The sequence below is a fragment of the Chenopodium album genome, chromosome 16 (genome assembly GCF_948465745.1).
Source record: "Chenopodium album chromosome 16, dcCheAlbu1.1, whole genome shotgun sequence".
In the NCBI taxonomy this organism is placed as follows: Eukaryota; Viridiplantae; Streptophyta; class Magnoliopsida; order Caryophyllales; family Amaranthaceae; genus Chenopodium; species Chenopodium album.
The window spans coordinates 37553416-37579326 of record NC_137849.1 but is presented as its reverse complement, the minus strand read 5'-3'; the positions used below and the strand labels follow the sequence as shown (position 1 = coordinate 37579326).

General features: G+C 41.7%; 1 protein-coding gene across 1 annotated transcript; it reads right to left on the bottom strand.

Moving 5' to 3' along the window:
• Positions 1-3057: 3057 nt before the first annotated feature.
• On the bottom strand, positions 3058-7147 carry LOC145586445 (serine carboxypeptidase-like 42). The gene is made up of 10 exons (XM_081643285.1): positions 6499-7147; positions 6060-6167; positions 5862-5954; positions 5663-5755; positions 5232-5317; positions 4860-5138; positions 4592-4725; positions 4124-4216; positions 3881-3998; positions 3058-3796 (listed from the first exon to the last, which is right to left on the bottom strand). The coding sequence occupies exons 1-10, from the start codon at positions 6758-6760 to the stop codon at positions 3632-3634; spliced, it is 1431 nt and encodes a 476-aa protein (XP_081499411.1). The 5' UTR covers positions 6761-7147; the 3' UTR covers positions 3058-3631.
• Positions 7148-25911: the final 18764 nt, after the last annotated feature.

Sequence of the window (25911 nt, the reverse complement as noted above, 5' to 3'; positions counted from 1 at the left end):
GGGCTTGGAGTTGGGATCAGGAGGGAGCGTGGGAGAAAAGAATTTAGTTTGCGGATTGGTTCTTGGAATGTGGGGTCTCTTACGGGAAAATCAGCAGAATTGGTAGAAGTAATGAAAAGACGACGCGTGAACATCATGTGCCTCCAAGAGACAAGATGGACAGGAGAAGGAGCTCGAGGCTTGGTTTTGGGGTATAAGGTATGGTATGTTGGGCAAGAAACGAGCCACAGAACAAGGAATGGTGGAGCTAGGAACGGAGTTGGTGTGGTTCTCGATGAGAGGTTGGCAAAAGAGGTGATCGAGGTCTATCGGAAGAACGATAGGTTGATAAGGCTGAAGTTGCTATGTGGCAAGGAGATTGTGAATGTTATCAGTGCTTATGCTCCCCAAGTGGGTTTAGATGCAGAAGAGAAACGACAATTTTGGGAGGACCTAGACGAGGTGGTGCAGGGTGTCCACCACTCAGAGAAGTTATATATTGGAGGGGATCTAAATGGGCACGTTGGGGCGAGCCGAGATGGCTATGAGAGTGTCCATGGAGGCTTTGGGTATGGGCAGAGGGACGCCGGTGGTGAAGCTATTATGGATTTTGCCCAATCATATGATTTAATTTTGGCTAATACTTGGTTTAAGAAGAGGGATTCACACTTGATAACTTTTCGGAATGGAGCAAATGCAACTCAAATAGACTTCCTGCTCACAAGGAGCATAGATAGACAAAGTTGCATAAACTGTAAGGTTATCCCAGGGGAGAGTGTGGTCACCCAACACCGGCTATTGGTAATGACTATTCGTCTGAAAGAGAAGGCGAAGAAAAAAGTTAGACAAGAAGAACCAAGGATAAGATGGTGGACCCTAAGGGATGCAAAAGCTAAGGTTTTTACAGAAAAGGTAATTGAAGAAGCGGATTGGGATGGAGAGGTGGATCCGGACATGACTTGGTTACGAATGAAGAACTGTTTCCTAAGAGTGGCCAAAGAGGTCTTAGGGGAAGTAAGGGGAAGAACTTCGGTACAGAGAGATACTTCGTGGTGGAATGAAGAGGTGAAAGCAGTAATTAAGCAAAAAAGGGAATGCTATCAAGCCTTAGGAAAATGTAGGAGTGATGAAACCTTTGCAGCGTATAAGGAGGCTAAGAGTAAGGCAAAGGCAGCTGTTCGCCAAGCAAAAGAAAAGGCATATCAGGAGGTTTATGAAAAGCTTGATTCCAAGGAGGGAGAAAGGATCATTTATAAGATGGCAAAGAGAAGACAAGAGGCAAGGAAGGATATTGGCATGGTGAAGTGTGTCAAAGATAAGAACCAAATGGTCCTAGTGCAAGAGGAGGGCATCAAGGACAGGTGGAAGGGGTACTTCGATGAATTATTTAATGGAAGTAATGGAGTTGGGATAGGAGATACCTCTATGAGTGATGAAGAAATCAACATGGAGTATGTGCGAAGGATTAGGAGAGTAGAGGTGGAGATTGCACTGAGGAAGATGAAACCTAAGAAGGCGGTTGGCCCTGATGGGGTACCGATAGAGGTGTGGAGGTGTTTGGGTAAGATTGGTATTGATTGGTTAACAAACCTTTTCAACAAGATATGGACGGCTACAAGGATCCCACAAGATTGGAGGAAGAGCACCTTGGTCCCGGTTTATAAAAACAAAGGAGACGCTCAAGATTGTTCTAACTATCGAGGAATTAAGCTTATGAGCCATACTATGAAGTTGTGGGAAAGGGTGATTGAACAAAGGTTGAGGGCATGCACAAGCATTTCAGATAACCAATTTGGTTTTATGCCTGGGAGATCTACTATGGAGGCAATCCATTTGATAAGACAAATGATGGAGTTTTATAGGGTAAAGAAGAAAGATCTTCATATGGTCTTTATTGATTTAGAGAAGGCATATGACAAGGTGCCAAGAGAGATACTTTGGTGGGCAATGTTGAAGAAAGGTATCCCACGAAGGTATGTAGACCTAGTTAAGGATATGTATCGGGATGTGTCAACAAATGTGAGGACATGCGGAGGGTTGACAAAAGATTTCCCTATTACAATCGGATTGCATCAAGGGTCTGCATTAAGCCCTTTTCTTTTTGCAACGGTTCTAGATGAAGTAACTAGACCAATTCAAGATGAGGTTCCATGGTGTATGTTGTTCGCAGATGATATCGTTTTGGTGGATGAGACTAAGGATGGGGTTAATGTCAAGTTGGAGCAATGGAGGCAAAGGTTGGAATCTAGAGGGTTTAAGCTAAGTCGGAGTAAGACTGAATATTTGGTTTGTCGTTTTGGCACTCAGAGGGGGACAAGCAATGAAGTGGTGAGTTTGGATGGAAAGGATTTGACCATGAGTGAATGTTTTAAGTACCTAGGGTCGATCATCCAGAAGAATGGTGACATTGATCAAGACGTGACCCACAGGATTAAGTCAGGGTGGCTTAAATGGAGAGCGGCCACGGGAGTGTTATGCGACCGCAGCATTCCCTTAAAGTTGAAGGGAAAATTCTACAGGACTGCCATAAGACCAGTGTTGCTCTATGGTACAGAATGTTGGGCTTCTAAGAAAGAGCATATTAAAAAGATGGAGGTTACGGAAATGCGCATGTTAAGGTGGATGTGTGGAAACACTTTAAGAGATAGAATCAGAAATGAGGTTATTCGCAAGAAAGTAGGTGTGGCGGGCATTGTAGATAAATTAAGGGAAAATCGTCTGCGTTGGTTTGGACATGTAAGACGGAGACCCGAGGGTGCACCGGTGCGAAGAGTGGAAGAGTGGGACCATGGAGGGATTAAACGAGGAAGAGGGAGACCAAAGATGACTTGGTTGGAAGGAGTGAGGAAGGATATGAAGTGCATGGATTTACGTGAGGATGAAGTTTTGGATCGTAAGGGATGGAGGAGAAAGATTTATGTTGATGACTACACGGAATAATCAAATTTGGTTCATGTTAGCCGACCCCACTTTTGGGATTAAGGCTTTGATTGATTGATTGTTTAGTCATCGCAGGCTAAGCCAAGATACAAGAAATGGGTGTCACACCAAATAATAAACTCTAAAATGGTGAAAAAGTGCTGCCCGCCGTGGGAATCGAACCCACGACCACAACTACCCATTGATTTTATATTGCTTACCACCCATGGAGAGTGGTGGGATATACCCTGAATTGCGCTCTACCAACTGAGCTAGGCGGGCTATTGATCACTAGAATGATGGAACAAACTTAAATACTACTTCTGATACATGATGAGGGAAGAATTACAGCAAGAAATGTGTTGTTTATTATGTACCTGCCTTGAGTTTTGTTGACTTGCTGCAAAAATATGTTTGAACATGTAATTTATTTCCCATTAAAAAAAAACTGCAAAACAATGTCAAACTAACTTACAGATCTCAAATCACAGGAATCAGGCTCCTTTGACCCTGATTCCGAAACTCAAATCAACAGATATCTATGCTCCCTCACTTTAATCTTGCAGATGAATCGAAAATTCAATTATCCTAAGTATCCTTTATTTCGAAATTTGAAGTAGTTCTACCCTTTATCACTAATCATCTAAATACTATCCCTCTTAGTAGAATGATGCAGAACTGCAGGATGCAACTTGAGAGTACCCAGAACTAGATCAGTTTCCAATCTAGCTCATCATTCTATGGATTCTTTAGTTGTTGTTGGCAGTTTTCGATCATGTATAAATGAACTGAACAGGTGCAGAGCCCTTGATGGTTGTGCATAAGGTACCATATGTGCAGCGCCCCTCACAGTCGCAAATGTGAGTAAGTTTCCATATTCAGTTGTCCAACCTCCTACCTGTTAGTAGATATGCAGGCTTGATTAAGAGAAGTAACAGCAGGGAAAGGGGAGAAAGCTGACATCAATGCATCAACAATTTACCTGTCCTTTGTGAAACCAGTTTGCATAGGGGACGGTGATATTGTATTTGAGGTCATGAGCAAGCTCACGAACAAGGGTACGCGAGCCAAGCAGTGGCACAACAGAATCTTGATCTCCACTGTCAACAATGTAACAGATGTTTATAGGCTTGCCGAAAATTAAAGAAATAAGTTTAAGCAGTGTAATTTTTGATATATTTCTTCATACTTTGGTTTGAAAAGTGTAAGTTTCATAGACTGTTACCTGAAGATCCAAACACGAATATTGTGCAACAGTATCCTTTTCAGCAGAGGAAGCATATTCAAGCTACCATCAGTGTCAGTGTAATTCAGAATGCTGTAAAACATGACAGTCAGAAACTCAATAATGAGAAAGAAAGAAGATGAAATTTTAGTTCTGTTAACTGCATATTCAGGCTGGATCATATTTGTGTCTGTTATGCAATTAACTTTCCTGGCATGATTGGTTCATTTTAAGTTCGGGTCAATAATGGTTATGCATTTTTGGGTAGTATTGTGGGTTAGAGTCAAGTTATTACAAATCGGTTCAATTTTGCAAGGAACACTTGTACTAGTGTACTAATGCCTTGCTAGATTTTTTCATTATTTCTGAAGGGGTTATCAGAAAATGTTATATCATATAAAGTCAATAAAGATTTAGCTGGGAAAATCAATCACCATAAGTAGACAGTGGTTTCCTAAAATTACATACCTACTGCACATAGACCATTCATAAGGTAGATTAGTCCGATTTGCGTGGAGAGCTCTCTGTACTTCAGGAAGATTGAAATAGAATCGTCTTTCATAAGTCATACAAACATCAACTCCAACACTCATTTTAGTGGCCTGAAAAAAAATTATACTTGTATTCAGGAACAAAAATGAATCCATTCATAATAAGCATCTGAAATTCTTGCAATGATGTTTCGTTACTCATTTTATGTCAGGGTAAAAATTACTATGAAGGACAGTGATCTCACCATTTTTTTCAACCGCAGTTCTTGCTCTACAATAGATGGATAACAGACATCAAGGATAACATCATACTCGTTGACATAATCGCCAACAATGGTATTTGCTTTTGATATAGCATTGTTGCAAACATCAGTTTCGTTATGAGGATTTGGAAAGGTATAATCTTCAAAATCACACTGATTCATGATGGCAAGGCCAATTTCATCAGAGATCATTCCATGAGACCAGTAAAACTCGTATGTTGCAGGAACATCTCTATCGAGTTTGAGAAGTGGATTTCCAATCTGATTCAAAATCAGAAAGCAAAACAGGTTATCTACATTGAAGATTTTGAAAAGAACCCAACCTATCAAAACAGAAGAAACTGCACTACTTACAGCAACTCCTTTCAAGTTGAGCTTGGAGGCCTTTGATTGAGCATTATGATCCAATATAGCAACAGCCAGTTGTGGTATGTAGTGCCCTGCAGTATAAACGTCGATAATGTCAGAAATCTAACAGCAACATCAGTAAGACAGCAGGAATGTAACAGACAAGTTAGCTTTGAACGAAAACCAGAATATTAGACTTTGTTCTTGAGTATTGCTACAGATAAGGCAACTTGAGTATACGAGTTCAATTTACAACTAAAATACGTAGTAATTAGATCAAGGAAAGATTTGTACAAACTAGGACAAGAAAATTATCATAAAACTTCTCATCTAATACAATCCCAACTATGTAATTGTACAGTGCAAACAGATAATTCATTAAAAAATTTCCTGCTACAAAAACAACTAAATAAGTGCGAGTTATGCAATGAACAAACCTGCATAACTCTCCCCAGTAAGATACAGATCCCTAGATTTGAATTCAGGAAACTTGACCATCCAATTCACCAGAAATGTGAGCATATCCTTAGCTGCAATATAAGTTAAATATCAAAACATCAGAAACAGGCCTAATACTTGCAGAGCCAGAAAATTCAACCAAAATTTAGCATGAAACAAATGCTTCCTAGTCCATACCAGAGGTTGCATCCCCGGTATTATAATCAGACGATGTGTTTGAATACGACCATCCCACACCAGCAGGCGATTCAACAAAGAGTAGATTCGATGCTAAAAAGTAACAAATTCACAACATATCACAACAAAGGTCTTGAAACTATTGCATAATTCAACAACATAACATGAATTGCATTAATATAAAGTCCAAATTTCAACCTCTATTCCATGACTTTGAATTAACCCTTAAACCTCTTCCATCACCCCTTGGAAAGAATGGTCCTAATTCTGTAAATGCACCACCTCCCATTGATGAACAACCAGGTCCTGCAGTAAAAACAGTTATACAACAGTAACATTAAACTCCAAAACAAAACTTCTTCTAACAAAAACAAAATAGAAACTTTTTTATTTTTTTATCTGTCCTTGGTTAATTACAAAAGCACATACAAACAACACAACTCAAAGTAACATACCCTACTCAAACAATCTAGGAACAAGTTTTTTTTTTTTTTTTTTTTTTTATATATAAAACCGACAAAAATTCATTAATAAAAAGTCATACGAAATCTAACACATTGGCAAGTACATCACTGTAAGATTCAAAAAATTGCGAAAATCAATATAACTACATTATTATAATAAGAAATAATTATACCTCCATTAAGCCAAAGACTAAGAGGAGTATGTTGAGTATTATTTTCAGCTTCAACAAAATAATAAAACAAGCTTCTTCCTGCTTTAACATCAACATCAATGTACCCAGCAAATTGCCTGAAATCAACCTTTGGTTGTCCAGGTAAATTTACAACAAGATCCTCTTTCGGGTACGCCGTTACGCAATCAAAACCACCAACAACAACCACCAAAACCACCGTCAACCACCAACAAAAACCACCGGATAAAACCCATTTGCTCATATTTACTTTGCTCCTAAAAAACACACAATTTTTTCACTTTCTTTTTAAAATATATTTATGCACGTTACCTCTTTATATAATACTCAGAAGTTCTTGAAAATATAAATTTTAGTGAATGGATAAAGTTTTGGAAATGTATTTATAGATAAAAATTTGAGTCACACTAAAAAGAAAATTTTTTTTTTTTTTAATCACTTTTTGAGTGGTGAAAAATCTGAAAATGATTGAAATTGTTTAATCTTTTATGTTAAAAATGGTGGGTTTATATAAGAAAGATCTGGGGTTTAAGGGAATTTACAAAATTGATGTTACATTAAATGAAAGGTGTGTTTTTCTGGAAAAGATAGAAGTAGTTGTATGGTAGCTGTGACCTTCGCTGTTATATTAATGGTATTGGGTAGATGAATTGGTTTTCTTATATTTTTGAATTTGATTTTAACGTTAATTTTTTTATCCAATTTCCCTCCGATAAAAGTTGAATCTAAAAGTTTACAGAGTAGTAGAGTACCATTTATTATTAGTTTAAGAGCTGTATAAAATGTATGGAGACGAAATAAGCATGATTATTAACATTGATTAAACATAATAGTATGTATTACTCCCTCCGTCCCTGAATTATATTACATTCCTCCTTTCTATTTTTGGTATTCCAAAATTACATTCCTTCTTTCTATTTTTGGTAAGTTTTTTTAGTAAATCAACTCTCTTTTTCTGTTTTATATTTAATGCTTTCTCACTCATCCTTACCTAATCTTACTCATAATCCTTGTGCCAAATTACAATGAATATGATTGGTTAAAAATTTTCAATTAGGAGCATGTGATTGGTCCTTTTTTTTTGCAAAGGATTGAGGACATGTCATGAGTAATAACTAATCTATCTTTGTACTTCCCATTGCATTATTTAATTATTGTTATTTGTCTTATTCTTTCCTCCTTAATTTCCGTGTAAATTTCCAAAGAGCAATGTAATTTAGGGACGGACGGAGTATAAAATTTGAAATACTCGAGGTATAGTTAATTTGATGCGGAATTCATTTTGTGATTTGACACAAAGGTTTTGTTTGACAATTCATCTTGAAATACCCGTATGCTCTGGCAAATACACCTAAATGAAATGTGTCAATCATACGGAATATTATGAAACATAAGAAGTATAGGGAAGAAGGGGTACAAGCGTACAACAAAGATGGATGAAGTAACGGAGGAAGTTTCCACACTTTTTTTGCAAGTAACCTTATAAAGGGTAGGGGAAAAAAAAAAACTTAAGCTCTTATATGTGACTAGCCACTATAGAGATTACTTTGTTAGTGTTATAGGGGTTACTTCCTCAAGATTGAAGGGGTTACTCGATCAGTATTATAGGCTATAGGGTAACTCGATTAGTGTTTAGTGGTTACTTTGTTATTTGACAAGCCGAATGAAAAAAAAAAAAAAAAAAAAAAAAAAAAAGTTATAAATGTACGAAGTATACATAAGAAAAGCGAAAACCACAAGGGTATGGCGTAGAAAACCCCAACGGAATATGTACAATATAAGTAGTATTTAGACATATTTTCTGTAATTTTGAGGTTCAAAATTAGCCTTGTTATGTTAGTGATGTCTGGAAAAGATAATAGAGTACCATCAGATGCTTGCTAGTTACTGTAATTAGTTGGACCAGTTATAAAGTAAGCGTAGTGGCTTATATTTATTTGGCGTGGACATCCACGGTTATTAATATGGGTCTGGACCAACATTGTAATAATACAGCTAAGGATTGCGGTATACGGTTAAACAACATAATCAACTTCTAATAGTTCGACTCACTTGATTACTCTTTCGGGGATTTGGGGATGGTATTTTAATTTACCAGTATTCTCTTTATATCATTATCTTACGTTATTCTGTAATTTTTTTTTTAAAATGACACAAAAGTTCTGTTTGACGATTTCCCAATTGGTTACTGATTGTCATTTGTTCAATAGATTGACAAATTAGTTGTATGTACAACTAGTCAACTATTAATTATATATGTTTGGTAAAATCAATTTTTAGCTAGTAGTTGTACAATGTAAAATAATATGTTACGAAATATTACTCACATTATTACAACAATTTGTTATTTTTGTTTGAAAAAAGGTAGTGCCCTGATATGAAGCCAACTTGAAATCACATTACATGGATGAATCAAATCAAGTACAGGAGGGCATTTATGAGGATGAATTCATTATTATATTAACATCCTTAAATAATTCTAGTTATATTGAATAAGACAAAAGTTGAATATTCCATGATATAAGCTTGGTGCAAAAATGCAGCTACTTTCATGTTCCTTGGTAGGTGAAGTGTAACATCTATCCAATTCTAATGGCAATATGGCATTGCAAAAGAAATGCTTTCAGTACAAGAAGGCATGCCCAATGGGACAGGGAAGATTGGATGGGAGACATAACAAATCGAGGGCTCACAAAATGGGCAATTAATTAGGTTAACACGTGCTTTCTCTGATTTTTTTTTTTCAATAAAGTTGTTTTATTTTATATCAATGCAAAACTTTGACCATGAATATTTGTAATTCTTTTTTAGTCAAATTTTACAAACATGATATTTCATAATTAGTTCATTATGTATGTATAAATCACAATATATGATTAAAGAAGAATGGGTGTATATAATGTGTTTCGGGTGAAAACAATGGGACCTTGCCGAAGGTCCAATGAAGTGGATGAAGACTGGTCCGGTCCAATAAATGCTGGGCCGAAGGTTTCCTGCACACTGGCCTCGGGGGTGGATCCGAGGAAGACCCCTCCGATGCCGAAGTCAAACAGTGTCTAGAGAGAGAAAGCTGTGCAAGAGAATTAATTGCTTGAGGCTTTGTTGTGTTGTCCTATGAATGAATGAATTGGAGGCTTTTATACCTTTGCTCATGATGAGAGGAGAGTGATTGGGCCTTTAAATAGTCATGGGCTGACCATGGCAATTCGGACCAAAGGACTCTTGGTTGACTCGGCTTGATTGGAGGCTCGGGCCTTGACCTTGGAATATGAAGTCATTTAGTGACCAGGCCCAATAAGATAATTGGACCCAAATACATGACTAGGCCCAATTAGATAAATTGGACCCAAACAACTTTCCCCCCAGACCCGACTTGGAAGGATGACGGGTCGGGTTTGAATCCAATAAGAAATGGAGGGAAGTAAATGATTTAATTAAATCAAAAGATTTAAATTCTTTGAACAGTTATTAATTAAATAACTGTAATTTGGATAATTAATAGGAAGTGGAGTGGATAGTGGGCGGTTAATCAAGAGAGAGAGTGTTTAACGGTTAATTAAGGAGGCATTTAAGAGAAATTCGAACTTTTCGACCTTTGGGATTCTCCTTCCTGGAATTATAAGGTCTGATTCGCATTTCAACCTCATTTCTTCACCAATTCACACTCAAATTCTCGCGCAAACCCATTTTCACTTCGAATTTCCAGCGTACCATTTTCGAATCCAAGTTCGAGACTCAAATCCATCACTTCCACTGATTTGACCGGCGTATTCCGGCCAATTTGAAGGTAATTTTCCTCGAGCTTTTTCGATTTTCTTGCCTTTTTTTTTTAGGGAAATTCTTCTCCTCCCTTCTTTCCTTCTCTGAATTTGATTATGGCTCGAGAAAGGAGGCATCAACAGGGTCGACGGGGTCAGGCTAGGGATCCCCGTGACCGCGCCGACGTTTGGAACGGGGAACGAGCCGGTGAAGACCCGGAAAGGGGGATTCCGGCAGTCCCTTTAAACGCCGCGCCGCCTCAGCAGGACGCCGAGGCCGGCGAGGCGGGGCAACCTGAGCAGAGAGAACAGGCTGGGCAGGCTGAAGATTTGCCCCCTGTGCTCTGGGACCTGCTTCCTGGGCATGCTGAATGGCAGGACGCCGAGGCCCAGGAGGCCATGATTAAAAATGCGCCCTACTCATGGTGGATTCAGCACGCCGAAACCTACCGGTTCGCCGAGCAAATTGAGTTGCACTACGGCATTTTTTAAGAGGATGGGCACTGGTGCCGAATGCCCTCGCCGACGGACAGGATTCACCGTCCCCTTCCTGGGTATATCAGGGTGTACACTCGGCAGCTCCAATACAGGCTTCGGTTTCCTTTGGATCCCTTCATCAGGGACATTTTAATAAAGTACAAGATCTCCCTGTGCCAATTAACACCCGTTAGCATTCGTCGGGTGATGACTTATCTCTGGGTGTGTCGGTTTTTTGCTGTTGAACCGAATTTGCACTGCTTCCGAAAGACGCATCAGCTAGTGCAGAACCTCCAGAGCGTGTACGGCCAACACGGGTCTTCAGGCTGGTGGCGAATAGAGAGCCGCCCCCAATATCTGACTATGTGGCCGAACGACTCCTCGGATAAGGATTGGAGGGGTCAATGGGTCTGGGTGAGAGTCCCCGCTGATCCGGAGCATCCATATTTTTTCGGGGCTCCCCGATACCTCTCCAGGCCTGATCCTAGCATGCAAGACTTGGGTCCTGAGGACCCTGATGCCACTAGCCACCCGAGTTATGAGCAAATGAGCTTCTTCGGGAAGCAGAATAACCCCGGGGGAGTTGGCCGAATGAGAACTCTCCCGGCCAGATGGCTTCCGGATAACCATTACATTTTTCAAGAGAAGATGTTGGCAGTTGTCGGCCTCAGCCGAAAGTACAGGGGTGGTAAGTATGTTCGGCTGGGGCCGAGGACTTCAACTTATTCAATTTTTGATTTGTCTTTGATGCTTATTCCCTTAGTCTAACCTTCGTCTGTTCTTTTCAGAGTTGAGCGAAGCTACCTCGGGAATTGATTATAACCGGCTCGGGGTGAACGCTGAAAGGGTCATTCTAGACCGGGCTCCGGCAATCACAGCTCCGAAGAACCGTCCGCTGCATCTGCACGAAACGGGTCTTCAAATCGAAGCCGCTGCCGAATACACCAAGCAGAAGCCTTGGTGGGAGAAGCGAGATCCCCTTCGGCCCTTATTACCTGAGGAAGCACAGGCTGCTCAGACAGCAGCTGACGTGTCCCGAGTAATCAACTCCTTGGAAGGAGGTGTTGGGACGTCTGGTTTTGCTGAAAGGGATATCCCTGCACCTGGAGCTCAGCCGAGGGTTCCAGTAAGTTCCTGACTTGGTTTTTTTTTTTTTTTTTTTTTTTTTTTTTTTTTTTTTTTATTAACTCACCCTCTGCTGCCCCCCCCTTTCTGCAGTCTGAGGAAAGGAGCGAAAGAAGAGAAGGAAAGGCGCCTGCTCTTTCTGAAGATCCATCTTCGTCAGAATCTGAAGAAATGGACGAGCAGCCCTTAGCAAAGAGGAGGAGGAGGTTAGCCGTGCTGGGACCTCGTCAGTTTCAGACGGGGATGAGGCCTACTGGGGGCATCCTCATACGGGAGCCTGATGAAGGTAGACGCTCGCCGAGGGCTCCCTCTCCGCCGGAAGCTCCGCGTCCTCAAACCCCCCCTCCACCTCCCGAAACTCAAGAGATGGAGGTGGACCAAAGAACCCCTGATCCGAAGGGGGGGTTCAGGGACACCCTGCTGAAGAATCTGAGAAGCCGATTGCTGAAGGCTTCTCAGATGATATTGATAGGGAGGTTGACGCTTTTCTTCTTCAACCTGGTCTGGGGGATGAAGCAGAGAAGGTCGTTGCTGCTGACCCTGGTGGAGACCAACTGGGCTCCGCCGGAGGAGAAGGTCATGCTGAGCCTGAGAAGATTCAGGAGGTTCCCTCTTCTTCCTTCCCCTCATTCCAGACGCTGAACTCTGGAGATTTGGGTTTCTCGGCCCCCCGCATCACAGTCCCAGAATCTATTTGGGAACGAATTTGGGGCCAGAACCGTGAAGGGGCTGCGGGCTACTTCGGCGACTTAACTAGCATGTCCGAAGTGGACCGAGCAAGGGTGTGGTCGCTGAAGGCCACGGCTGGGATGGGAGAATCCAGCCGAAGGGTCCCTGACCCTGCAAGAGACAACCAGCGTTTGCTGATGCAGGTACTCAACCTTTTAGCTGCTTTGCTTTCGCTCAGCTCTTCTTCTTCTTTCTGGCTCTTTCCTTTTTTATTACTTTATTTATTTCAACTGATGTGCCCCTGCAAACAGGTTGTGCACAATCAGACTCTTACTGTAGAGTTGATTGACATCCTCCAAGACAAGCTGGAGCATGCTTGGGAGGAGGCAAAAATTGCCCGAGAGGAGGCGAAGCTTGCTGAGCTGAAGCAGCAGGCTGCTGAAGAGAAGCAACAACAGAGCGAAGAGTATGAGAAGAGGGCTGCTGAAGCCATTCAAACCTTCTGCTCGGCTATGGAGAAGGAAGTTTTTCCCCCGCTGGTGGAAGGGGAGAAATTCCTTCAGGAGCAAATGGGAGTGGTCTCCAAATTTAAAGCTGCCATCGAGAGCCGAATTTAAGAGGGAGCTGCTGCACAAGCTGAAGTGCAGCAGCAGCTGGAAGCTCTTGAAGCCAGCAGGATGGCTGCTGAAGAGGCTCTTCAAGTCAGGGATGTTCACCTTTCTGCTGCCCAAGCTGCTGCTGAGAGCCAGGACCAAAAGCCGAAGGAGTTGGAAGATCGGCTGAGAGTCAAGGGAGATGAGCTGACCCAGGCCAAAACCGAAGCTTCCAACATCTAGCTGGAGCTTAATGAGCAGAAGACTTCTTCCTCCAAACTCTCAGAAGAGTTGGAAAAATCTAAAAAGGATTTGGAGGAGAGTCAAAAGAGGTTGGCTGATGTTGAAGCCCTACTCCAAGTCCGCCTTTACACCCAAGAAGAATATGAGATGGGCTACATTAATGGGTTTAAGGTGGCTCGGAGGTTGGCTCTCCATGCTGAGCCCTCGCTGGATTGGTCCAAGTGTGCTCTTTGGGCTTAGGACCCCGAAGATCCGCACATGCTGTATGCCACTCCTGCTGAGCATGAGATCCTTCAGGCTGAACAAGCCGAGGAGGAAGCTGAGCGGCAGGAGTTGGAGGCTGAACAGCGCGCCGCTGAAGCTCAGGCAAGGGCCCAACCTGCCTCCTCTGCTGCTGGAACCGAGACTGCCCCGGGGCTTGGCCCGGCTGATCAGCCTGAGCCTCCAACTGAAGCATAGGAAATCGGGCAGTCGTCTTCAGAATCTTGCGGATCAACATGTGCTTAACTTCAGACTCACCGCTTTCGGAATCTCTTTTTGCCTTATCTTTTTGCTTCAGCTTGCCTTGATGTACAAATAGTTTATTTTTGTTTCTGTACGTATTTCGGCAGCTGTTATTTTCCGCTTGTGGGCGGCTGCCGATATAGTCTTTAATTTATTTGAACTTTGTAGCTCACTTTCTGAGCCTTTCATTAATCTGATGCTTTTTCTTCAACTCCTTGTCTTATTTTGAATGCTTTACTATTTCTGAACTTTGAATTTTTTGCAAATATTTGCTAAGTACAAAGCTTTCGGTTTGAAGAATTCTGCTGAAGATAAACTTGCACTGATAGTGCCTCTTGACCCCCCAGGAATCTGAAGACTCAAGTCTTTGGATTACTGAGTTGGGTTTTGTTTCTTCAATCTTTTAAAAATGGATATCCGAAACACAGGGCCAACTGAAGGCAATGCTTCGGATAATGGCTTTCTGGGATACAAGGCTCAGTTAAGGCAATATCCCCGACTTGCCCATGGACTCTTGTCTTTGGAGAACAAGTCCTACTGAAGTTTGACTTCAGCTGAAAGACCAATGTTCTTTAAAAAAGACGAGTTTGTCAGCAATCTGAAATCCAGTTACCCGGGGGCGAAGGTTTCAGACGAGGCTGAATAAAAAATTTCCAACAGTTGCTGTTATCCTTGATTTTCTGTCTATCTTTTAAAAATGGATATCCGAAACACAGGGCCAACTGAAGGCAATGTTTCGGATAATGGCTTTCTGGGATACAAGGCTCAGTTAAGGCAATATCCCAGACTTGTCCATGGACTCTTGTCTTTGGAGAACAAGTCTTACTGAAGTTTGACTTCAGCTGAAAGACCAATGTTCTTTAAAAAAGACGAGTTTGTCAGCAATCTGAAACCCGGTTACCCGGAGGCGAAGGTTTCAGACGAGGCTGAATAAAAACCCTTAAAGAGTAGATAGAATAAAGAAAACTTTGAAAGAATAAAAAGTTGCAAATATTTATATAAATGGTGGCTCCAAGGCCTTTCATTAATTCAAAATGTACTTACAAATATTGTTCTGCCCCGAAGGGTTTACACATGATATTTCTTCAGTACATCAGCGTTCCAGTGATTTCTCAACTCAATTCCATCCAACTGCCGAAGTCGGTATGTCCCTGGCTGAAGCTCATCACAGATTTCATAGGGTCCCTCCCATGCAGCTGAGAGTTTCCCATGGATTCGGCCTTTCTGAACTGCAGCGGCATTCCGAAGGACAAGGTCTCCAATTTTGAGAGGCCTTGCATGGACCCTTCGGTTGTAAAATTTGCTGATTCCTGCTTCTAAGCAGCCATTCTGTCTCGGGTTGAGTCTTTTATTTCGCTGAGGAAATCGAGAGATTCCTTCATCAGTTGCTCATTCTCAGCCGAGAAGTGGTGCACTCGTCAACTCTCAGAGCCGATTTCCACTGGAAGAACGGCTTCGGCACCATACACCAGCTCAAAAGGTGAATATCCCGTTGCCTCTTTTTCAGTTGTCCGAAGGGACCAAAGGGTTCCTGGGAGCTCCTCCAGCCACTTGGACTTTGATCTTCCACCCTCTTTTTGAGGGCGTTCAGGATTTGTTTATTTGCAGCTTCGGCTTGTCCGTTACTTTGCGGGTGGCATACCGCTGAATATGCCAGTTTGATACCGAACTGATCGGTATACCGCTTCAGCGGCAAGTTATCAAATTGCCTCCCATGATCGAAGACAAATACTTTCGGGATGCCGAAACGAGTGATGATATTCTGCCAGATAAACTTCGTGACAGTTTGCTCTGTAATGTTCGAGGCTGCTTCGGCCTCGATCCATTTACTAAAATAGTCGACACCGACTATCAGCCATTTTTTCTGGTATGTAGCATCTGGAAATGGTCCCAGTATATCCAGTCCCCATTGGGCAAACGGGAGTGGATTAAGGATCGGCTGAAGATCCCTAGCTGGCTGATGGATAACTGGTGCGAATTTTTGACATTTTTCGCATTTCCGGACCAGCTCCTTAGCATCTGAGATCATGGTGGGCCAGTAGTATCCGGCCATCAATGCCTTGTGGGCTAAGGTCCTTCCCCCGATGTGGTTCCCGCAGATGCCGAGGTGAATCTCCCGAAGGATATAATCTGCATCTGTTGGTCCCACGCATTTCAGCAATGGGGCTGAGAAGGACTTTTTCAGAAGTTCCCCTCTGAAGACAATGAACCTTGAGCTGGTTCTTTTCAGCTTGGAGGCCAAAATTCTATCTTCGGGAATTTCTCCCCGAAGCTTGAAAGCTAGGATGGGGTCCATCCAGCTAGGCTCTGGGTCAGCGCAGCACACTTCAGGTGCTTCGTCGACACTTCTTTCTCGACGCACTTCCACATATACAGATCTGTTCAGCTCAGTGAGAGTTGAACTGGCAAGTTTGGAGAGTGCATCGGCTTGAGTATTCTGACCCCTTGGGATCAGCTGAACCTCAAAAGTTCTCAGCTTGGCAATGACTGATTTGATCTTGGCAAGATAGGCTACCATGGAGGGCTCTTTGGCCTCGTAGCTGCCACTGATCTGATATGCAACTAGCTGAGAGTCTGTCTTCAGGCAGACATGCTCGGCTTCCAGAGAGATGCACAATTCTAGCCCAGCGATTGCTGCCTCATATTCAACTTCGTTGTTCGAAGCCTTAAAAGAAAATTTTAGTGCATACTCAAAGGATTTGCCTTCGGGAGAGGTTATCACTACCCCTGCCCCCGAACCATTTACGGTGGAGGATCCATCCGTAAACACGATCCAGACTTTCTTTTCATTGTCTAGCGTCTCTTGGTACGAGCATTCGGCCAAGAAATCCGCTAGAGCCTGAGCCTTGATGGCAGCCCTCGGCTGGTAGCTGATGCTGAATTCGGTGAGCTCAAAAGCCCACTTGGCCAGCCTACCAGATTTTTCAACTTTGCCGAGAACTTTTTCCAGCGGCTGATCAGTTAAGACCACTATCTGATGGCAATCAAAATAGGGCCTCAGCTTCCGAGCAGCTAACACTACCGCAAAAACGACTTTCTCGAGTAGAGGGTAGCGAGTCTCGGCATCCGTCAGCGTGTGGCTGACGAAGTAGATCGGTTGCTGAATTTTGTTTTCTTCCCTCAGCAGCACCGCACTGATGATGGCTGGGCTGACAGCCACGTACAGATACAAAGTTTCTCCCTCTACTGGGCTAGCCAGCGTTGGGAGCTGAGCTAGATACTCCCGAAGCTGCTTGAAGGCCTCTTTTTGCTCTTCTTCCCAAACGAGCTCTTTTGTTTTCGGGAGTGTAAGGGCTTTGAAGAAAGGTAACCCCTTATCCGAAGCTCTGGAAATGAACCTCGAGAGGGCGGCCATTCTTCCGGTGAGCCGCTGAACATCCCGCTTTGTTTTCGGCTCAGGAAGGTCGAGCGCTGCTTTGACTTTGGAGGGATTGGCATCAATCCCCCTCTTGCTGACCATGAACCCAAGGAATTTCCCTGACTTCACGCCGAAGACACACTTCTTCGGGTTCAGCTTCATTTGGTACTTTCTTAAGGTGGCGAAGGTTTCAGCCAGGTCCTTAACATGGTCCTCAGATTTTTTGCTTTTGACTATTGAATCGTCAACATAGACTTCCATGTTTCGGCCCTTTTGATTGGTGAAAACTTGATCCACCAGCCTTTGATAGGTTGCCCCCGCATTTTTCAATCCGAAGGGCATCATTTTATAATTGTACACCCCGGCGTTCGTGACGAATGCCGTCTTTGCTCGATCGTCAGGGTGCATGAAGATCTGATGATACCCCGAGAATGCGTCCATGAAACTAAGCAAGGCATGGCCACTTGTCGAGTCAACTAACTGATCGATCCTCGGCAAGGGATAGAAATCCTTCGGACAAGCCTTATTTAGGTCCGTGAAGTCAACGCACATTCTCCAGGTACCATTGGCCTTCTGAACCATTACCACACTTGCCAGCCACTCTGGATATTGACAAGGCTCGATGAAGCCTGCCTTCAGCAACTTTTTGACCTCGGCTGCGATGTCTCGGTTCTTATTAGCGGAGTAATTCCGCTTCTTTTGCTTAATTGGTCGACACGTTGGGTCAACATTAAGCTTATGGGAGATGAGGTCTGGACTTATCCCGGGCATATCAGCTGCCGAGAAAGCAAACACATCTCTGTTGTCTTGAAGAAGCTGAATAAGTTCACAACGGGTGTTCGGATCAAGGTCCATCCCGATTACTACACATTTCTCAGCGTCTCCTTCGGCCAGCTCGATCGTTTCAGTCTGCTGGTCCATGTCCATTGCTGATGGACTGGACTCTTCACAATCTGGCCTGTTGTCTATGTCAGCAGGTGTCCCAGACTTTTTGTTCTTCGGCTGGCTCTCTGGGTCTTTTGGCTCAGATGAAGAGCTAGCCTTTTCCCTTTCTGGCCCTTTTTCTCTGGGCACAGATCCTTGGGCCGAAGCACTTAGGCCTTTCTGCTTTTTTGTGCTGGGCTCTCTTTCTTTTTCTTTCTCCTCCTCATCCTTGTCGTCGTCATCTGGGAGACTAGTGGATGGCTTGAGGTAGTTGCACCTTCGGGCGTCCTTTTGGCTGCCCTGGATCCTTTCGGGGAAGCCGACGTCTGAGACGTAAATCATCAGCTGATGATAGGTTGAGACGACCCCTTGGATCTCGTGAATTATGGGTCTCCCCAAAATCACGTTGTACACTGAAGGAGCGTCAATGACAAAAAATTCGGTCATGACGTTCATGGCTGCTTCATCGCAGCCGATGGTGACAGGAAGTGTTACCTTCCCATCTGGATAAGTTGAAGCCCCGTTGAATCCGGATACCGGGTAGGGTACCGGCGTAAGGTGCTTGGGTACCGGCAGTCGGCGGCTGTGAACGTCATATTCGGCACCGGCGACTGGGGAGGCTGAATGTCAGCGTTGTTCACCTGATGGGTCAGAGCCCTAAGGTGCCGCTTGTGCTCCCTCCGAGAGCATATTCCTCCCGAGATGACATTGATTGGAGAGAATTTTCCCTCCGCACTTTTGTTGTTCTTCCGGGGGAAATCGAGGTCCTGCCGAGAGTCCTTTGCTGACTTCTCGGCCTCCTTTTTCTCGCGGTAATCCGCGATGTATTTTTTCAAGTATCCCTTCCGGACCATGTCCTCAATCTGGTCCTTCAGCTGAATACATTCCTCGGTGTTATGTCCCGGTAATTCATGGAACTCGCACCATTGATTTTTATTTTTTCGCTGATACCACTCTGGGAGTGGTCTCGGCTTTCTGTAACTCTGCTCCTTTGTCACGCTGTAAATTTTGGCGCGTGGAAGAGAGAGTGGAGTGTAGGATTCATATCTGCCGGTGAATGGGGCAGATTTTTCCTTCTTCGGCTCGTTGGCCAAAGATTGTTCCGAGGCTTTCGCCTTTCCCTTTGTCTTCTGGCCTTGGCCTTCAGACGAGGGTGTTTGTTTTTGCTTCCCTCCCCCGGATTGAGGTTGGGTTTTTGTTTTGTTCCACTCTTCGGCTCGGATGAATTTATCCGAGGCGTTCAGAGCTTCCTCCAAGGTCTGCGGGGTATGCATGACCATGAAGTCTAGGAACTTCCCAGGCTGAAGGCCATTCTGCATTGCAAAGACAGCTAGCCCTTGGTCCAGCTGAGAGACGCTGGATGACTCGTTGCTGAAACGGGTCAGATAGTCCCAGAGGCTTTCAGCCTCCCCTTGTTGCAGACCCATGAGTTCTGCAGTAGTCTTCTCTCGGCGGTTTGCCGTGGAAAACTTGCTCCTAAATTTGGAGGACAGATCGTCCCACCCTGTTATAGAGCCTTGTTTCACTCCCTTGGAGATCCACGCTTGCGCGACCCCCTTGAGAGTGGTTGGAAAATATTTGCACCAAGTCGCTTCGGACCTGGGGCAAAGATGCATATGAGCCTCATACGAGGCAATGTGGTCTTTCGGATCCGAAGTCCCATCATACGTGATGTGCGACGGTATTTTAACCGTGGGCACGTGCTCTTCCAGTATCCATTGCTCGAATGGGGAACTGGTGGGTAGCATAACGGCCTTGCCTTTGTTCCTGGCCGAAGGGACCGCGCTCCGCCCTCTTAGAGAGGTAGGAGTGGTTTTCGTCACTGGCTGGGAAGTTTGGGCCTCGGCTACAGGGAACGAGAGGCGACTGTGCACGCTCGGCTCCCTGCCGCCGAGTCGGTCGAGGACGCTTCGGCGAACAGTCTCAGGTTGCTCTCGGCGAGCAGATTCTGGCCGAGAAGTTGAGCTGCTGCTCTTGTGCGTTTCTGGTTGAGAGGTTGAGGATCCTCTGAAAAATTGAGGGTTCTTTTTCCTCTCTCTTTCAGTTCTCCAGGTATCCTCTTCCCACCTTTCCAGTTCCCGGAAGGAGGGAGGTTTCTCCCCCTCATGGTCCAGCTTCCTCCGCTGATGCCGGGTATGCGGAGGAGTTCGATCGTGAGGTGGAGGCATATTTTGTGCCCTCATTGCCTCCATGAGCACTGCCAGCACTCTAGCCACCTCCTCCGAGCTGGGCCCCGTCAAAGGGGTCCTCGGCTGAGTGTGGGAATGAGAGCGGATGGTCGATGGTTGGCTTTGGGGCACTGAATGAGTCCTATGGTCGTCGGACTGACTTCTGTTAGACCGAGAGGGACTCGGTCTATGATGAGAGTTGTGGATCACGGGAGAAAGAGAATCCTCCCGGTATGATCCTCCCCCCGAACTGGCACCCTTGGGAGAGTTCCGGTCCGGTGAGGGTGATGGAGTAGAAGTTTTAGGCTTTTCACCTGCTCCTTGACGGAGACTTTTGCTCTTGCGGTTCTTAGCCATTGCTACTAAGATGATTGCAAGATGATTTTGATTAGAGATTTGGCTTAAAGATTTTTGAAAGTCTTCCCCACAGACGGCGCCAAATTGTTTCGGGTGAAAACAATGGGACCTTGCCGAAGGTCCAATGAAGTGGATGAAGACTGGTCCGGTCCAATAGATGCTGGGCCGAAGGTTTCCTGCACAACTAAAACACGTAAACTGGCCTCGGGGGTGGATCCGAGGAAGACCCCTCCGATGCCGAAGTCAAACAGTGTCTAGAGAGAGAAAGCTGTGCAAGAGAATTAATTGCTTGAGGCTTTGTTGTGTTGTCCTATGAATGAATGAATTGGAGGCTTTTATACCTTTGCTCATGATGAGAGGAGAGTGATTGGGCCTTTAAATAGTCATGGGCTGACCATGGCAATTCGGACCAAAGGACTCTTGGTTGACTCGGCTTGATTGGAGGCTCGGGCCTTGACCTGGGAATATGAAGTCATTTAGTGACCAGGCCCAATAAGATAATTGGACCCAAATACATGACTAGGCCCAATTAGATAAATTGGACCCAAACATAATGTATGTAGAAGTCCAAATGGTAAGAAACACTAATAAAGTTTAGAAGAAAACAAAGTACTCCATATTAATTAATGTAAGAACCTCATATTTGGGAGGAAAACTAAACACATTTACTGGACAATTAGGGCTTTCAATAAATATGTGCATATAATATGTGTAATGATTACAAGGCTATTCCAATGCAAATATCTCATTTTAGGTCTTACAATGTTTATTTTCTCTAATACACTTTAAACTTTCACCCAAAGCATTCTTCCAAGTTAAACAACAAATAAGAGATTACGTTGATAGAGACTAGAGCTACAAAGACTAATTACAAATTTCCAATGTAGTCATATCTCAAATGTTCAAATTTCCTCAACACAACCCCCCCCCCCCCCCTTTTCTAATCTGTGTTGCCCTTGTCACTTATTTAGACCAAATAATAAAATAAATCAATTTCCTATCCAAGTCAGTAAAAATCGCATTAGGTTTGATCTCAACATAAGACATACTCTGTAGTTGTTATAGGCTCATTTGGAAAAACACGTATACATGACAAAAAGTCTATAAAGTACTTTTAAAAAGTTAAATTAGTTTGGCATACTAACACAAAATAGTGACATTTGATCTTAGGTCGTGTCTAGACCTTCCTTTAGAAAAATCCAGTATGATATATAACTAGCAACTTAGTAAGCTCAACTTGGGTCGGGTCTAGCTATGCGCTAGGCAACTTGCATGCAAGCTTGACATGAGGTATAAGTGTGACTATGACCCATGTCTATCCTTAATCTAGTAACTTTGTACATCACTATATATCGTGCTAATGCAATATATAGAATGTTTTATTATCTTAAAAGTTAGCTTAATATTGCAAAGTTGCAAAACTCAGATAAAAAGTTAATTTAAAAATTAAAAAATTCAAAGAGCCCCATTAAACACCTTTAGGCTTGGTGAAATGAGAAGATAACTTTTTAATTCCAAAGCTCCATGCACTCCTAGCCTAATAACAGTAGCACACAATCATCACCACTTGGTTATTTTATGAATCATGAACTTCGAATACTTTGCAAGTTATTAGTTATCTCGTTATCATCTAACTTTAATTTCTGTGTCAAAACCCAAAACTTTTGGATTGGTTTTCGAGTTATTTTCTTTGTCTATTTGATTTAAAGTTTCGCTTTGGAATGTTTTGGTTAAAGAATCACAACTTTACCATGAATTATCACTATTTTAAAGTTGGAAAAAAAAAAATCTAATTAGTTATTAAATTATTAGATATTGTGGTCTACATCAACTACAAGGACATGATAATAAATTACAGATTGAATAAATTAAAATATGCGATACAAGTAATATTCCCTTGACCAAAAAAAAAAAAAAGGTAATATTCCAACTTATTCAAGCTAAATCAACTTTTTATAACTTGTCATTTCTAAACTTATTTCTTTGCACTAAATACATTTGACTTATTATTCTTAATATAAGAAGAGCAAAATAGGGATCAACTTTTGGGAGCCTAATTGCAATCATATCATATAATCTCCATTATATTGAAAATTCTTTAGTACGTAATGCTAAGGGTATATTCGGCACTAGTTTCTAAGAAGTTTTTAGGTTTGTATTTAATTTAGAATAAAAAATTTAAGCATTTGATAATGTAGTGGCTGGGGTAGGTTTTAGTTGTGAGAGTAGCTATTAAAAAACTATAATTGTTTATTTTCACATCTAACAACTTGTGGATAGTTAGTAGTTACTTGTACAAACATTTGCCACCACTGCTAATAACTTACAGCTATATTTTGCCTAATACAGTGAGGCTCGAACCCGAAACCTCTCTTAAGCGACATCAAGTTGCTTACCACTTGAGTCAACTCTTGTTGGTTAAAACTCATTAGTCATTAGGTAAATCATTTGACATACACACACAAGTGACATAACATCATCATATACTTTGAATTCCAATTCATCAGTGATAAAGTATTCCAAATCCAAATCATCATTAAATTGCTTATTTTGAATATTATATTGTTTGTTTATTGATTCCACTTTCAATCTTTATGACTACAGTGATATAGTTGAACTTAATAGGAGCTGCATTTTGACTGAAACTCTGACTAACAAGTAACATGACAGTTCAATAAACATATTCATGCTAATAAATGAAATGATTGTAAAGCAACCAAAAATAAAAATAATAATGACATAGAGTAATTTAAACTTTTAATGTGACAACTAGGCCTAATTTTTGATTGACTTGGAGCTTAAATGAAGTTAAGTGAACCCAACTAATGTTTATGGAGTTGCACTAATTAAACCAAATGTAGCTAATTTAAGTTGAATTGAAATGAGTTGAACTTAGTTCCCTCCAGGTTTTCTCTTTGGGAGGGTTTTTTTGGTTCCTTTTAGGGTTTCCCCCTTGGGAAGGTTTTCTTAGCCTCCATTGCTAGGTTTTTTCAATTCTTTTGAAGGTTTTTATTCACTCCTTTCCCTTTTCTCTTCATCTCTTTTCCTCTTGATCTCAATTGTGAATCTTTGTAGGGGCCTCCACTGGTGTTCTTGCCGGTGGTAAGCCCCAAAAACCTTTAAATTGCTTTTAATAAAAAAGATCTCATCCTTGAGATGATGATTTTTCTCTTAAGTTTATTTCCTTTTTATGTTTTTATGGTAAGAGTTGAAGATGTAGGGTTTCATATTCTCTACAAGTACAAGAATCCGGAGGACCACATGAATATTTTCACTCAAACGACTACGCATCCGTGGATTTCAAGCCGAATCAGTGCGAACTCACAGATTGTATTGCTTCAGATGAAGCTTGTTATAAAGGCGATTGTTAATCAATTATAAGATGTATTTAGTTTTAAGGTGTGTACTTGTGTTGGAATTCTTGATTTCTTAAGAATTATATGCAAGTACCGTTTGGCGATATTTAATTAATGAAATCCCTTTTTCTTCTTGTCAAAAAAAAAAAAAAAGGAAATGAGTTGAACTTAATAGAGTCGACTTGAGTAAATTGGACTTAATTAAATAAATTAAGCTAAATTAAACTGTAATTTCGAGAAATTAGTCTTAAAAATAAATAAATAAATGGGAATAAAATAATCCCTCCGTTTTTTTTAATAAGCCAAAATTGGGATTTTTCACTATTTATATGTCATCATTGACTTTTTTAATTTTTTTTTACTGATATATAAATGTGATCATATAATATGTTGTAGGATTTGGCATAATGTCTACTTGATAAATTAATTTTTACTAACCTTTAATTAAATTTATTGATGATCAAAGTTATATCTCAACAAATGTGTAAATCTAACTCTAGCTTATAAATAAAACAAAGAGTGTATAATAATAAGTTCGGATAAAGGTTAAATAGGAGCCGAGAAATGATGATAGTAAGCTCCGATAGGCGGCCATAAGGCCATTACATGATAGGTGGGGATGATATGGTGATGTAGTAGAGCCGTTAAGCCGTATAGGGTCAATTTAGAAGGGCGTATAATGTGATGGGTATGATTAATAATCATGTGAAAATAACAATAATAATAATGCATGCCAATGCAACTTTGAGGCAAACAATGGTAAATCTTGCATTGCATTATGATATGATTAAAGGCACTGAAAAGCATACTAACAGTAACGGTCCCCTCCTACTGTGTGACGCATGCTGAAATGTCATTGCAAATATCTTAAACATCACTCTTTTCTGACTTCTTTAAAAAAAATTAGGGAAAATATTTCAGAAATTCTTAAAATGATGATTTGATAAGATGATAAAATCCAAAGTATAACATGTTTTTTTTTCCAACTTTTAACTGTTATTGTTGCAGTGATTCTGTTCTCGTGGAATGATTTGTGCTTAGGTTCATGTAATCTAGAAGGTTAGGGGAGTCCATTTGTATTTTACTTTGGACTTTGAACATAGAAGTTGTAGACTTGTAGTAAAAAAAAAAAAAAAGGTGATAATCGGCTTTTTGCACAAAAACGAGAATTTAATTCGTTTTAGACAAGTTTTTAGACAAGTTATTCATTTTAGACAAGCCCATGTTAGACATGAGTATATGTCCAAGTGTCAGACTCGGCTATTTCAATTAGGAAAATATCAGTTTTAACCTTTTAAGTTAAAATCAAAGTTGTAAATGTCCGGACTCATGTGGGAGTAGTGGAGAGATAACATGGGTACCTTCAAATAAGTACGAATTCTGGCATATCAAATCCGAGTAATTTAAGTTGAAGTGTCCATGTATCCTAGGTTGAAAGTTGAAACAGCAGAAAATCCAAAGAAGAGGCTTACTTGCAAGATTCATGTTCAGATAATGGAGAAACTCCAGCAGAAAACATTACTGAGTCCTGTCTTGCTATTGTATTCCATCCTATGGCAGCGAAACCAACTCAAAAGAAACAACAATAAGCAGCAGTTCATCTGATATATATTAAGGAATTTAAGCTGCCATATTACAACAATAAGACTCGCAAAATTCTAATCCTTGATAAAACAGAAACATACAGTAGACATAATTAAATCTGATTACAGTATCGACGATTACATATTGTCAGCTTCACTGAAGAAATTCAGTAAAAAAAAAAAAAAAAAAATCAGGAGAAAAATTAGAAAAAAAAAAAAAAAAAAAAAGTATCTTTTTGCTGTCAGAAACACTGAAGAACATAGTTGTATAGTACGATAA